Source organism: Brienomyrus brachyistius, chromosome 12 (assembly GCF_023856365.1).
Source record: "Brienomyrus brachyistius isolate T26 chromosome 12, BBRACH_0.4, whole genome shotgun sequence".
Classification (NCBI taxonomy): domain Eukaryota; kingdom Metazoa; phylum Chordata; class Actinopteri; order Osteoglossiformes; family Mormyridae; genus Brienomyrus; species Brienomyrus brachyistius.
In genome coordinates this window covers 7,023,155-7,034,937 of record NC_064544.1, presented here as the reverse complement: position 1 = coordinate 7,034,937, position 11,783 = coordinate 7,023,155, and the positions used below count along the sequence as shown (strand labels likewise).

The 11,783-nt window shown below is 44.5% G+C and overlaps 1 protein-coding gene and 1 long non-coding RNA gene across 3 annotated transcripts; one reads left to right on the top strand and one right to left on the bottom strand.

Moving 5' to 3' along the window:
• Window positions 1-1,674: 1,674 nt before the first annotated feature.
• On the top strand, window positions 1,675-11,679 carry LOC125704876 (protein phosphatase 1K, mitochondrial-like). Of its 2 annotated transcripts, none has more exons than XM_048971008.1 (7): window positions 1,675-1,825; window positions 3,008-3,599; window positions 5,026-5,126; window positions 8,125-8,290; window positions 8,397-8,541; window positions 8,774-8,908; window positions 8,990-11,679. In XM_048971008.1, the coding sequence occupies exons 2-7, from the start codon at window positions 3,091-3,093 to the stop codon at window positions 9,119-9,121; spliced, it is 1,188 nt and encodes a 395-aa protein (XP_048826965.1). In that variant the 5' UTR covers window positions 1,675-1,825; window positions 3,008-3,090; the 3' UTR covers window positions 9,122-11,679. The 2 variants fall into 2 exon arrangements, with proteins under 2 accessions (XP_048826965.1, XP_048826966.1); XM_048971009.1 differs by having other exon boundaries at window positions 1,808-1,936.
• LOC125704877 (uncharacterized) lies at window positions 3,782-4,627 on the bottom strand. Its single transcript, XR_007381271.1, has 4 exons — window positions 4,489-4,627; window positions 4,199-4,344; window positions 3,981-4,124; window positions 3,782-3,908 (listed from the first exon to the last, which is right to left on the bottom strand). It is a non-coding gene; the product is annotated as an uncharacterized LOC125704877 (long non-coding RNA).
• Window positions 11,680-11,783: the final 104 nt, after the last annotated feature.

The window sequence follows — 11,783 nt, the reverse complement described above, 5'->3', positions numbered from 1 at the left end:
AATATTGGGTGCGTCCAAATCAAATCAAAGTTTCCTATACGCTGACAAAAGCGTCGTTAGACGAACATACATCTAGGTGAGCATACACACTAAGCGTAAAACGGCATACTATTTTACAGTAAACACTAAAATGCAGATGGATACACAACATATAACAGTAAATACATAAACCAGTAACATAGCTGTTCATTGTCTTTACGAAGTATTATAATCTTATGGGACCATCGTTGTATATACGGTAACTGTATAAAGCTGTGAGGAGGAGCCCGCGTCGCTCACAGCGACAAAGCCCCCTTGTCCGATCTAACTCAATTCAACAAAATAGGCTAATTTACAATGATCAGAATGAGGGGTATTATAAAGAGATCCAAATTACGAAAACATTTTAAAACCTTTACGCAATCCCTTTCACCATAAATATCACTTTTTACATAGTAAAATATAATGTCATGTTTATCCAGTTAATTTTTTCCCACAAGAAATGTACAGGTATGAAACCAATATTCCGCATCTATGCAAAGTAACTTTACATGGACACAGTCATACAAACGATGGGAGATGGTTTCAGTATCATTTTCACAAACGGTACATCATTATCATTTGTAGATCTCTGGAGAACCTGTTTTGCTGGGTAAAATAAACATTATTTTAAACGAAACCTCTTTAACTTTATTAGTAACACAGTACCTATTATTATAACTCCAAAATGATCTCCAAATAACATTAAAAGCATAATATGCATGAGCGTGAGTCGATCATTTCTTGCATGAATTATTGCAATTGCTTCGTTGGATGTATTATTTGTTCATATATAATTATAGACTCACGTGACATATTTAGTGTTTCCAGTGGCCTTTATGCATAAGACTACAACTGATTTCACAGATGACACCTAAGATAACTGATTCGATGAAGCTGAGTGTAGTGGCTGCCAAGTTAATGGTGCATACTACTGACACAAAAGGGTGTTAAACTTATGAAACACAGCAAAAAGAGGACAGGCTGGTCAAACAGGGATGGATCCTGATGCAGGGGAGTAGGGCTCTGAAGGACAGGCCTGGTAGTCCCTGAAGGAACTGGGAGTTAAGGGCCTCGCTCAAGGGCCCAATGATAACATCACTCTGATAACTCTAGGACTTGAACTAAGGACCTTCTGACCACAGGGACACCACTGTAACTCACTCAGCCACACACACTGCTCACATATACAGCTGCATAATATTTATACAATATTATAAATTACAATAAAATATTTTATGGGAAAAGACAGGTAATCACAAGACAGCATGTAAAGATACATACAGGATGCCAGAAGGAAAGATCTCACATATCTGGGTCTTTGCAGTCTGGATATAAAATCCCACAGGGTGAATACATTGGATATCTGAATAGAGTGTTTTCTGTTAGAGTTTTATTTTGTATTTTAAGTTCTGCTGCGCCATTTACTGTCTAAAAGGAAAGATGAATGATGGATGTTATTAATGTCTGCCTTGCGCTTTTCTGTGTAAAGGGTTTGCTTTATATGATTCGTTTTTCAATCATTAACGTAGCGCAGTCACGTCTCTTTCAGTTTCCAAAACCTGTCACAGGCGCCTTAACCAAAACAAACACGCCCACCAGATCCCAGCCTCCCGTTGGCTGCGCGACTGAGTTTCTCGGCTTGCGATTGGTGGATGGTGACGTTAGTGGGCGGTTCTGGTCGAGCCCCCAGAGGTTTGGATGACTCGCTGCCTACAGGGGACGCACCGAAAATAAGGAAACGCTGTTATTGCTACCTTTCCGGGGCGTTTTAACATCAAACAGGTCTTTTTCCTCAACAGATACGGTAAGGTAATAGGACGCACTGCTGAAGTTTCTTATTTTATAACGCAGAGCTCAGAGACTCGACGATCAGCGAGACATGGATTATTTCAAGTCATGCCTTTATAATACCCTGGTAAATAAAGCCGAATGCAGGCGAACCCGCAGAAATACCGGACTGCAATGCTACACGTTACGGAATAACAAGGCTGTACCTAATGATGACAGGCCGTCCCGCTTTAAAGCTTTACAGCAGCCGGTTAGATAGGCGGCTCGGCGCAGCTTGGGTAGGCTCAGTCCAGTGTTCAATGCGAAAATCCGCTGCCACAAGCAAACCTCAACTGTTTGGAGCCGTGCGTTAGGATTTATAATACTATGTGTGGCTCTGTGAAGTGTCTCTGCTTATGTACTATATTGAATCGCGTAGCATCATATTCTTTTGCATCGCATCGTATCGTATCGCATTAGTAGGTATTTATCTCTAATGTTTCGGATGTATGAAGCTGTGTCAATTGCGTGTTACGAAGGGGACCTTTTTCGGTCACCTGATGTTTATCTGACTTGTTGTGCCTGGCTGCAGGTCACAGGGGACACGGTCTGCGTCAGAGAAATGTACATGCTTACGGGCACGTTCTCAGTTAAAACCTGCCTGGAAACACCATTATAATGTAAAAGATGGAGAAAAGCTCACCTCATTCCAGTAGGCTTGGGTGGATTTATATACACTTTTGGTGCCAAAAAGATCACACTGCTCTTAAAGGATTAATGTATCCTTCTGTAAATAATGATATGAGCCAAGCAGGAACTGAAAACATCACCTCACTTAAAATAATATAAAAAAGGATGCATGACTTTAAAAAATAATGTAGACAGTAGACAAAGTAAACGATGCATTGGGATTTGTAGTACTATGTGTGGAAGAGAGAGAGGAAGGAGGAGAGGAAGGGAGAGAGTGAGAGAGTGAGCGAGCAGCTTTGTAAACAGCTGAAGGAGTGGAAGGGAGAGAGTGAGCGAGCTGCTTTGTAAACAGCTGAAGGACTGCCTTGCATAATCCCAGGAGCTGCCACTAGCTCACTCACCCGCTCAATGCTTGGCTCTGCATTACTGTGTCTCAGCCATGGATTGAAAATTGTAGCAGAAGAAAACTAGAGTGAACACTGTTGTGATTCCTTCCCTAAAGCTCATGGTTTGGTCTTTTCTTTTCCAGCTCCAGGTTACAGGAGAGCAGGACTGCGTCTGGGCCGGCTGACAGCCCACTTCCCTCCGGCCGGCCCGTGTCCTGGCGGCACCATGTGCACAGCGACTCGGCTGAGCCTGGCTGGGGCCTGCGGGCTGCGTCTGGGCCGGCTGACAGCCCACTTCCTTCCGGCCGGCCCGTGTCGTGGCGGCACCATGTGCACAGCGACTCGGCTGAGCCTGGCTGGGGCCTGCGGGCTGCGCCTGGGGCTCCGGCAGCAAGACCACCGCTACCTCCACACGTCCCCCAGAGTGCTCAGCAGTTCCCGCTTCGACCCAGACAGCAGCGGCCGCCCCACCACCTGGGATTCCTTCGGCATCTGGGACAATCGCATTGATGAGCCCATTTTGCTGCCCCCCAGCATCCGCTATGGCAAACCCATCCCCAAGGTGAGCCTGTCCAAAGTGGGCTGTGCTTCCCACATCGGCCAGCGCAAGGAGAACGAGGACCACTTCCAGGTCAGCCAGGTGAATGGCAGCATCCTCTACTTTGCTGTATTCGATGGCCACGGCGGACCACAGGCGGCTGATTTCTGCCATAAGCACATGGAGACATACATAAAGTAGGTGATGCCAGGCCTTCCTTTTATTTACGTTCATTTCCTGTTTTTAACACACGCATTTCCTGTTTTTAACACACGCATTTCCTGTTTTTAGCACACGCATTTCCTGTTTTTAACACATTCATTTCCTGTTTTTAGCACATGCACTTTCTGTAATTAACATGTATTCTTCCTGTTCTTACATCCTGTTAATGTGGCGTTTCTTCTTATTAACATGTGCACTTCCGGATAATACCTGTTATTAACATGTGCGCTTCCTGTTATTAATGCATGTGTTTCCTTGTATTAACATGTACTTCCGGATAATACCTGTTATTAACGTGCGCTTCCTGTTATTAATGCATGTGTTTCCTTGTATTAACATGTACTTCCGGATAATACCTGTTATTAACATGCACTTCCTGTTATTAATGCATGTGTTTCCTTGTATTAACATGTACTTCCGGATAATACCTGTTATTAACGTGCACTTCCTGTTATTAATGCATGTGTTTCCTTGTATTAACATGCACTTCTGGATAATACCTGTTATTAACATGTGCGCTTCCTGTTATTAATGCATGTGTTTCCTTGTATTAACATGGACTTCCGGATAATACCTGTTATTAACATGCACTTCCTGTTATTAATGCATGTGTTTCCTTGTATTAACATGTACTTCTGGATAATACCTGTTATTAACATGTGCGCTTCCTGTTATTAATGCATGTGTTTCCTTGTATTAACATGTACTTCCGGATAATACCTGTTATTAACATGCTCTTCCTGTTATTAATGCATGTGTTTCCTTGTATTAACATGTACTTCCGGATAATACCTGTTATTAACGTGCACTTCCTGTTATTAATGCATGTGTTTCCTTGTATTAACATGTACTTCCGTATAGTACCTGTTATTAACGTGCACTTCCTGTTATTAATGCATGTGTTTCCTTGTATTAACATGTACTTCCGTATAGTACCTGTTATTAACGTGCACTTCCTGTTATTAATGCATGTGTTTCATTGTATTAATGTGCACTTCCGGATAGTACCTGTTATTAACATGTGCGCTTCCTGTTATTAATGCATGTGTTTCTTTGTATTAATGTGCACTTCCGGACAGTACCTGTTATTAACATGTGCTCTTCCTGTTATTAACACATGCATTTCCTGTTATTTCCTGTTACTAAGTAACGTTTTGCTGAGTACAGTCTGCTGTATGCCTCACTTAAGCTGGCCTTATGCTTTTGACAGTATGACGTCACATGACTGTTAATATCTCATTTGGCTGTTAATAATGTGCCCCTCATTTAGAGGACGTATAGCTGTGTAAAGCCTGCTGGGTGTGCCTCACTTTGAGTATGCACAGCAATGTGAAGTGCTATGTGTATCTCGCTTAACATATGTACGGCTGCGTATAATATGCTGCTACATCCCGCCTACAGAGACCTGGTCCATGAAGAGCACAACCTGGAGCTGGTGCTTACCAAAGCTTTTCTAGAAGTAGACAAGGCGTTTGAAATGCATTTGAATGCGTCTGGGAACGGTAAGTGCTGGAGGGTAAAACCCCACAGCCCCAAGTGATGGTGCTTCAGCATCCATTTATACTTTCATTTACATAGTTTGCAGTTTTTAGTTTGTAACTGATCTCTAAACATACCACTCTTTACTATTTTACTAGGATGTGTGTAGTGTGTAATTCTGCCATTGGTACCTCACATAAGTTTTGATTAACTATTTAACTGAAGAGAAGAAACATAGACAAAATAGTTGCATTTTAAAGTAAACTGCATGATGGGCAGATACATGCAGTCTAACGTCAGCAAAGAGCCCAGGAGGTCAGTCTATGGGCAGGACGAGCCAATGGGCAGCCCTGACCACTGCTTGACTGGCTGACAGTCAGAATTTCCAGCAGGTGCTAATCTGCTAGCTTCCGCTCTTTGTTACTCCCGGATGTTACTCCTAGATGTTACTCCCAGATGTTACTCCCAGATGTTACTCCCGGATGGTCTTTCTTTCTGTTGACACTGTCTGGCCGACGCCATGCATACAGTCCCACATGTTTGTGTGTTATCCAGAACCACTGCAGCCCCAACTTGCAGCCTCTAGTGCTGCAGGCTCTGGACATTTTAATGATCGGCCTCAGTCGGTGGCGGAATGCTAAATATTATCCATGGTGATAGAGTGCAGCGCTTCCTTCTCCGGACTATGGAAGGTTCCTCATCCTCCCTTTCTCTCTCTCTCCCTTTCTCTATCTCTCTCGCACACACACACACACACACACACACACACACACACACAAACACTACATTTTCAGTGACTGAGTACACGTTCAGACTGTTTTTATGTACAGCTAGTGTGCTTGGTCATTCTGAATCTCCTTGATAGTTTCATCCCACATTTCATCACAGTGCTGTGTTTTAGTCACAGAACCGGCCTGTGCACTTTTCCTGAGCGCAGCAAGCTAGACTTGCACTGGGCCTTCTGCAGTCCGCAGACTGACGGCACCGGTCTGATTGCTGCATTTTAATAAAGGCCCTGTAAATGCATCTCACCTTAGCTATATTAGCGGTGCCGGTACCATTCAGCATTTTGCAGGGAAATGTGTCACGCATCTCCGTGTTAAGCTATACATTATTTATGTTGGACATGTTAATTATACAGAACATCTACTGTATGAAAAGTCATATAATCACCAAATTAACATTCATGCATTTTATTTCTTTTAAATGTTTTCCCATGATCAATACACATCTCGTTCATTACTTACGAATCCCTTCCTGTTAATATAGTCACTTTCAATCCAGGCATTTTATTGAAAGAGCACTAAAGATATGAACCCATCAGAATAAGATGCCTGAGCCATGGGACATTGTGTACATGTATTCATCATACCTTCTGCACTGTGCTGTGCCTTCCTTTCTCACAGCAATAGCCACGGTGGGAATATAGAGGTTTAGCATGACATTAGACACAGAGAAGCCCCTCAGTCGCATCTGAATAACTGTGCTCTACCACACCCTTGCATAGTGGGGTAGCATTTAACATCATTGCGTCGTGTTTTTAATGTTACTACACACTCATTTAGGGCCTGGGTGTCTGAACATACCTTCAGTCCTTCATTAAACCACGTGACTCTGCTCCGCTGGCAGGTTGTTGTGGGTGAAGCCAGGTGCCGTGGGCTGCTTTAGGTTTAGACTATCAGAGACACGTGATGCACTACCTACTCCAGATGGCACGCCAGCGTAGAAGCCTCTGGAAGTCCCAGCAGATATGGCGGGAGTTACCTGTAGCACAAATGTTTAGGCAGCACAGACACACATGCTGTAGGCCAGGCAGATGTACTAACCACACATGACATTTCTCATCCATGAATAACTGTGCACTTTAATCTTTGATCCATAAGTCCCTAATGGCTGGTTATTACCGCCATCTTCTAAGTGATTTTGCAACCTATTCCTGTTGGAGAATGTGGGCATGTGACTGGGCCGCTCCTCTCCATGCTGGAAATGAATGACTGCACAGGCCAGTAGTCGGAATGGATGAGTCTGCAACTTGGAGTTTGGAACTGTTAGTGCTTTTCCACTGACAAAGAACCGGTTCTGTTCTGGTTTATGAACCAGTCCTGTTCAGAACCAGGAGCCAACCAGGAACCAGCCTCTTCGTTTCCACCATTGTTTGTTTCAGCAGCACCATCAGTTGTGCTTGTAAGTGTTTTACTTTTCATAGTAGTGCCTTCATATTTGGTTTGAAACTGATGTCCATTTGATGTCCAAATCAAAGCCAGAAACTTTGTTTCTTTTGGGGACCAGACAATGGGCTTTAAAAATATTACATTCACACCCATGTTTGTTTCGTGCCTGTAAGTAGAATAGTACACACCCACTCATGATTTTGTCATGTTCCCATTCAGGGTCCAACTATTCTTGGTTCTCAACAGTCACTGTTTTTTTTTGGTTTTGAACCTGTTTTTATTTTAGTGGAAACACTTGGAACCAGCCAAAGATAGGTTCACAAACTGGAACAGAACTGCTTCTTTGTCGGTGGGAAAGCGCTATGCGTGTGGGACTGCATGTTTTCCGCACATATTATTATAACAACACATATAATTGCACAGCAAGCAGTGGCATGATTGTGGTGGCCATCAGGGGCCAGTTTTTTATGGGGGTGGCCACGTATTTACTGGGCCTGGCCATGGCCCCCCCTAGCCATCCCTAGATCTACCCCTGATAGCAAGTCTCTGGCTAAGGGCCAAAAATGAAATCCCTAACCCTAAATTGCATAGAAATGAATGTCACCACAAAGATGAATACAAAGGTGTGTATGTATGTCTGCCTGGCAGTCTGTTTGTATGGCCGTCTGTCTGTCTGCATGTTCCCTGCATTTGCTTGGTATGCCATCCAGGGAGAATTCCTGACTTGTGGTCCAAACTACTTGGACTTGGCTGCATATATGGCTTATGTCACTGCAAGCATGGGCGTTTACCTGTTTGTATGTGGCAGTGCATGACCCCATGTGACTCCAGGTGTCTCCGCATCTCACAGCCTCCCTGCAGACCTCCGGGTCCACGGCCACGGTGGCCTTGCTGAGGGACAGTGTGGAGCTTGTGGTGGCCAGCGTGGGGGACAGCCGTGCCCTGCTCTGCCGCAGGGGGAAGGCACAGCGGCTGACGGTGGATCACACCCCCGAGAGGAAGGACGAGAAGGACAGGTGCAGTGCTGTTATAACCTACCTACAGCTCTCCTAGCACAAAGGACATAAGAAATATTATTACAGTGTTGTTCATCGTCATTCTGCTCCCATGCATGTCCTGCAGGATTAAGAAGAGCGGCGGCTTTGTGACCTGGAACAGCTTAGGACAGGCCAACGTCAACGGGCGGCTGGCCATGACCCGCAGCATTGGGGACTTTGACCTCAAGTCCAGGGGCGTGATCGCCGAGCCTGAGACCAAGAGGGTCACCGTGAGTGTCGGGGGGGGGGGGTGGAACTAAGCACTCATGTTAACCACTGTAAGGTGGGGGTGTTAGAAGGGCACAGGTACCCAGGCAGATTCAGGGGGCTCACCACATTACAGGGGACCGAAGGTGATAGTTTGTCCGGGAGCCTAGAATCAGGTCGGTTGTGTCACATTCCCATGGTAATGATGTTACCCCCCATCCTCCCCACCCTGGGCCAAACGTCCTCCTGTTCCAGCTGCAGCATGCCCACGACTCTTTCCTGGCGCTGACCACTGACGGAATTAACTTCATCATGAACAGCCAGGAGATCTGCGATGTGATCAGCCAATGCCCAGACCCGCGGGAGGCTGCCCAGGTCATCGCAGAGCAGGTATGGGCAGGGCAGGGTGAGGGCAGAGGTGGCCTGTGGAGACAGGACCTCAATTCACCGGCACCATGTTCTATGCCACAGGCACAGCAGTATGGCTCTGAGGATAACAGCACCATCGTGGTCGTGCCCTTTGGTGCCTGGGGCAAGCAGAAGGCGTCCGATGCCAGCTACTCGCTCAGCAGGAGCTTCGTGTCGAGTGGCCGGTGGGCCTGAGGGCCAAGCGGGCTGCTAGCAAACAAACGTGCAATACCGCCACCCTCAGGGCCTTAGGGGAAGTGCACTCAAGAGCACTTTGGGGAATGCGAGAGGAGTGGCATGCGTGAGCCTCTTTACAGCACTGTCAGGACACACACCGCGGCAATGCTCAGTGCCAGGAGGGTGTCTATCATTTTAGGCCTTTTATTACAAACATTGAACACTTTTTTGCACATAATTTGCACATCTGGTGATGGTGGGAGGTCAGTATATATATATATATTTTACATGAATCTCCTGGGGGGGTCGGGGTCAGCAGATGGTTGGTGGTTCGAATCTCACCTCTGCTCTGTGTGTGTGGAGTGTGCATGTTCTCCACATGTCCTGCAGGTGCTCCAGTTCCTCCTGCAGTCCAAAGACATGCATGCAGGTGATGTGGTTGCAAGATGGGTGGATTTACTAGATCAATCAGGGATAAATGTGAAGCTTAGTAAATGCAGCCATTAACACGACAGTCAAATTCCCACTCAGTTACATGCTCAGCATGTAAATGTGGCTTTAGGGTGTGTAAGGTGGTCTCTAGACTCCCATCTTTTTCATCTGGGCTGAGATCTGTCTAGTTTGCAACCATAAACCAGCCACCTTGCTGAAATCAGGAAATGATGAGAAGTCCAAGCCTGACGATGCAAGCTCTTATTATCCAAGCACATGGGGCTTTGGCATGAACATTGTTTAAATGTGCCGCTCTTAATGTAAATGGATGCATTGCATACAAATTTTGTTTTACAAATCCTCTTTTTATTATTCATTATAAATTATCTTCCCTGATGACAAAAAGAATGTTTTTACGTGATGTATTTTTATATCTTTGTAAAACTGTTCAGAATGAACCTCCTCAATATGAAGACCATGAGTTGCCAGGCACTGCATGGCCATCCTGTACATCCAGTGGCGCAGTGTTTTCATGCCAGCTGATGTGATACTCAGCAATAAAGCTTTTTCACCAGTGTCAGCCACTGGACAATGCAACTGCAAAGCTGTCGAAAGACACCATCTGTTAAGCGCAGTATGTTATACAAAATTGTATAATTAATCAATTAATCCATTAATAAAAAAAAGGCAATGAGATTCAAGAAAAGAAATGTCCTACAACCTTCTATTCTGTGTTTGAAGAAGGGAAAAACAGGTGTCGGTACTCCCCTTGTTATTCAGCACTGGGGGCCGGTACTCCACTTGTTATTCAGCATTGGGGGCCGGTACTCCCCTTGTTATTCAGCACTGGGTGCCGGTACTCCACTTGTTATTCAGCATTGGGGGCCGGTACTCCCCTTGTTATTCAGCACTGGGGGGGCGGTACTCCCCTTGTTATTCAGCACTGGGTGCCGGTACTCCCCTTGTTATTCAGCACTGGGGGGGGGCGGTACTCCCCTTGTTATTCAGCACTGGGTGCCGGTACTCCCCTTGTTATTCAGCACCAATTGCCGGTACTCCCCTTGTTATTCAGCACTGGGTGCCGGTACTCCCCTTGTTATTCAGCACCAATTGTCGGTACTCCCCATGTGATTAAGCACCAGCAGATACTGAGATGTGCTGGACCAATTCAGTTGAAGCACTGCTTTTATTTACATACCAAACAGGAAGTATCTGAAGCTTTCTGATTGCATCAAGTCTGGGTTGATGACAGTGTTGTGAGGGGGTGTCTGCTGCCCCCTGCTGTCCAGCGGACCTTGTCCATGAAGGATTTTTAACTAGCAGAACTCCTGCTTTGTTGTGTGACTGTGTTTTAGTATTAATATAATTGGAATAAAAAAAAAAAACCTCAGCTGTTTATTTTTATTTATGGTTCATGAAATGTTAGTTAATTGGTTTGTGTTTTTGGTTAATTCCTTTAAAAATTAAAGGAATTAGTAGTATCCAATTAGTATCCAATTAGTGAAGCTGTATCTTTCTATTCGACAGTGAACAAAAAGCACGTCTTCCAGTAGCAGATGTGTGACAGCTGTCTGTTAAACCGTGGTGTATACTGTTCAAGATGATCACGTGACCTCCACAGAACGGGGACTCACAGCACATTCTGCTTGCTTCAGTTCTGCTTTTCAGAAATAGATGTTTTCCTGTTTGTTTGCTTCTTTGTTGAACCATTACGTCCCGCTTTTTAAAATTTATCATCATCATCATCGTCGTTGTTGTTTTTGATGGCAGATTTTCTGTGAACAGGAAATGTCATTATTAAGCATTCCATGACATCATCTATACCATTTGTTATGATTCTTAAAATCTGCATCTTTCTCACAATCATAACACATAACTCGTACTGTCTCATTCATAAATCACCAAACCACAGTGATGCACAACTTTCAAAAGACAGGTATTCCAAATACATTGCTTTGTGAATCGATTTCGATGTTTATTGTTTCGTTCCTCAATAATGTGATAAGTACATTGATAATGTGCATTAAATTCACGGTTATTATAAAGTGGCAGTTCCGTATGCTGGTTCTGTATTTTAGCATAATGTCACTGGACTTTCTGAATGTTGGGTTACGTTTTGCCTAAATAAACAATGCCTAAATGAATCAATGGTAATCACTGACTAATGGTTTTTACGAGTGCACGTATATTTTTCTGCTGTAATGTTGTACTTATTGTACACATGCTCTGTTCATTTGCTTGATTGGTT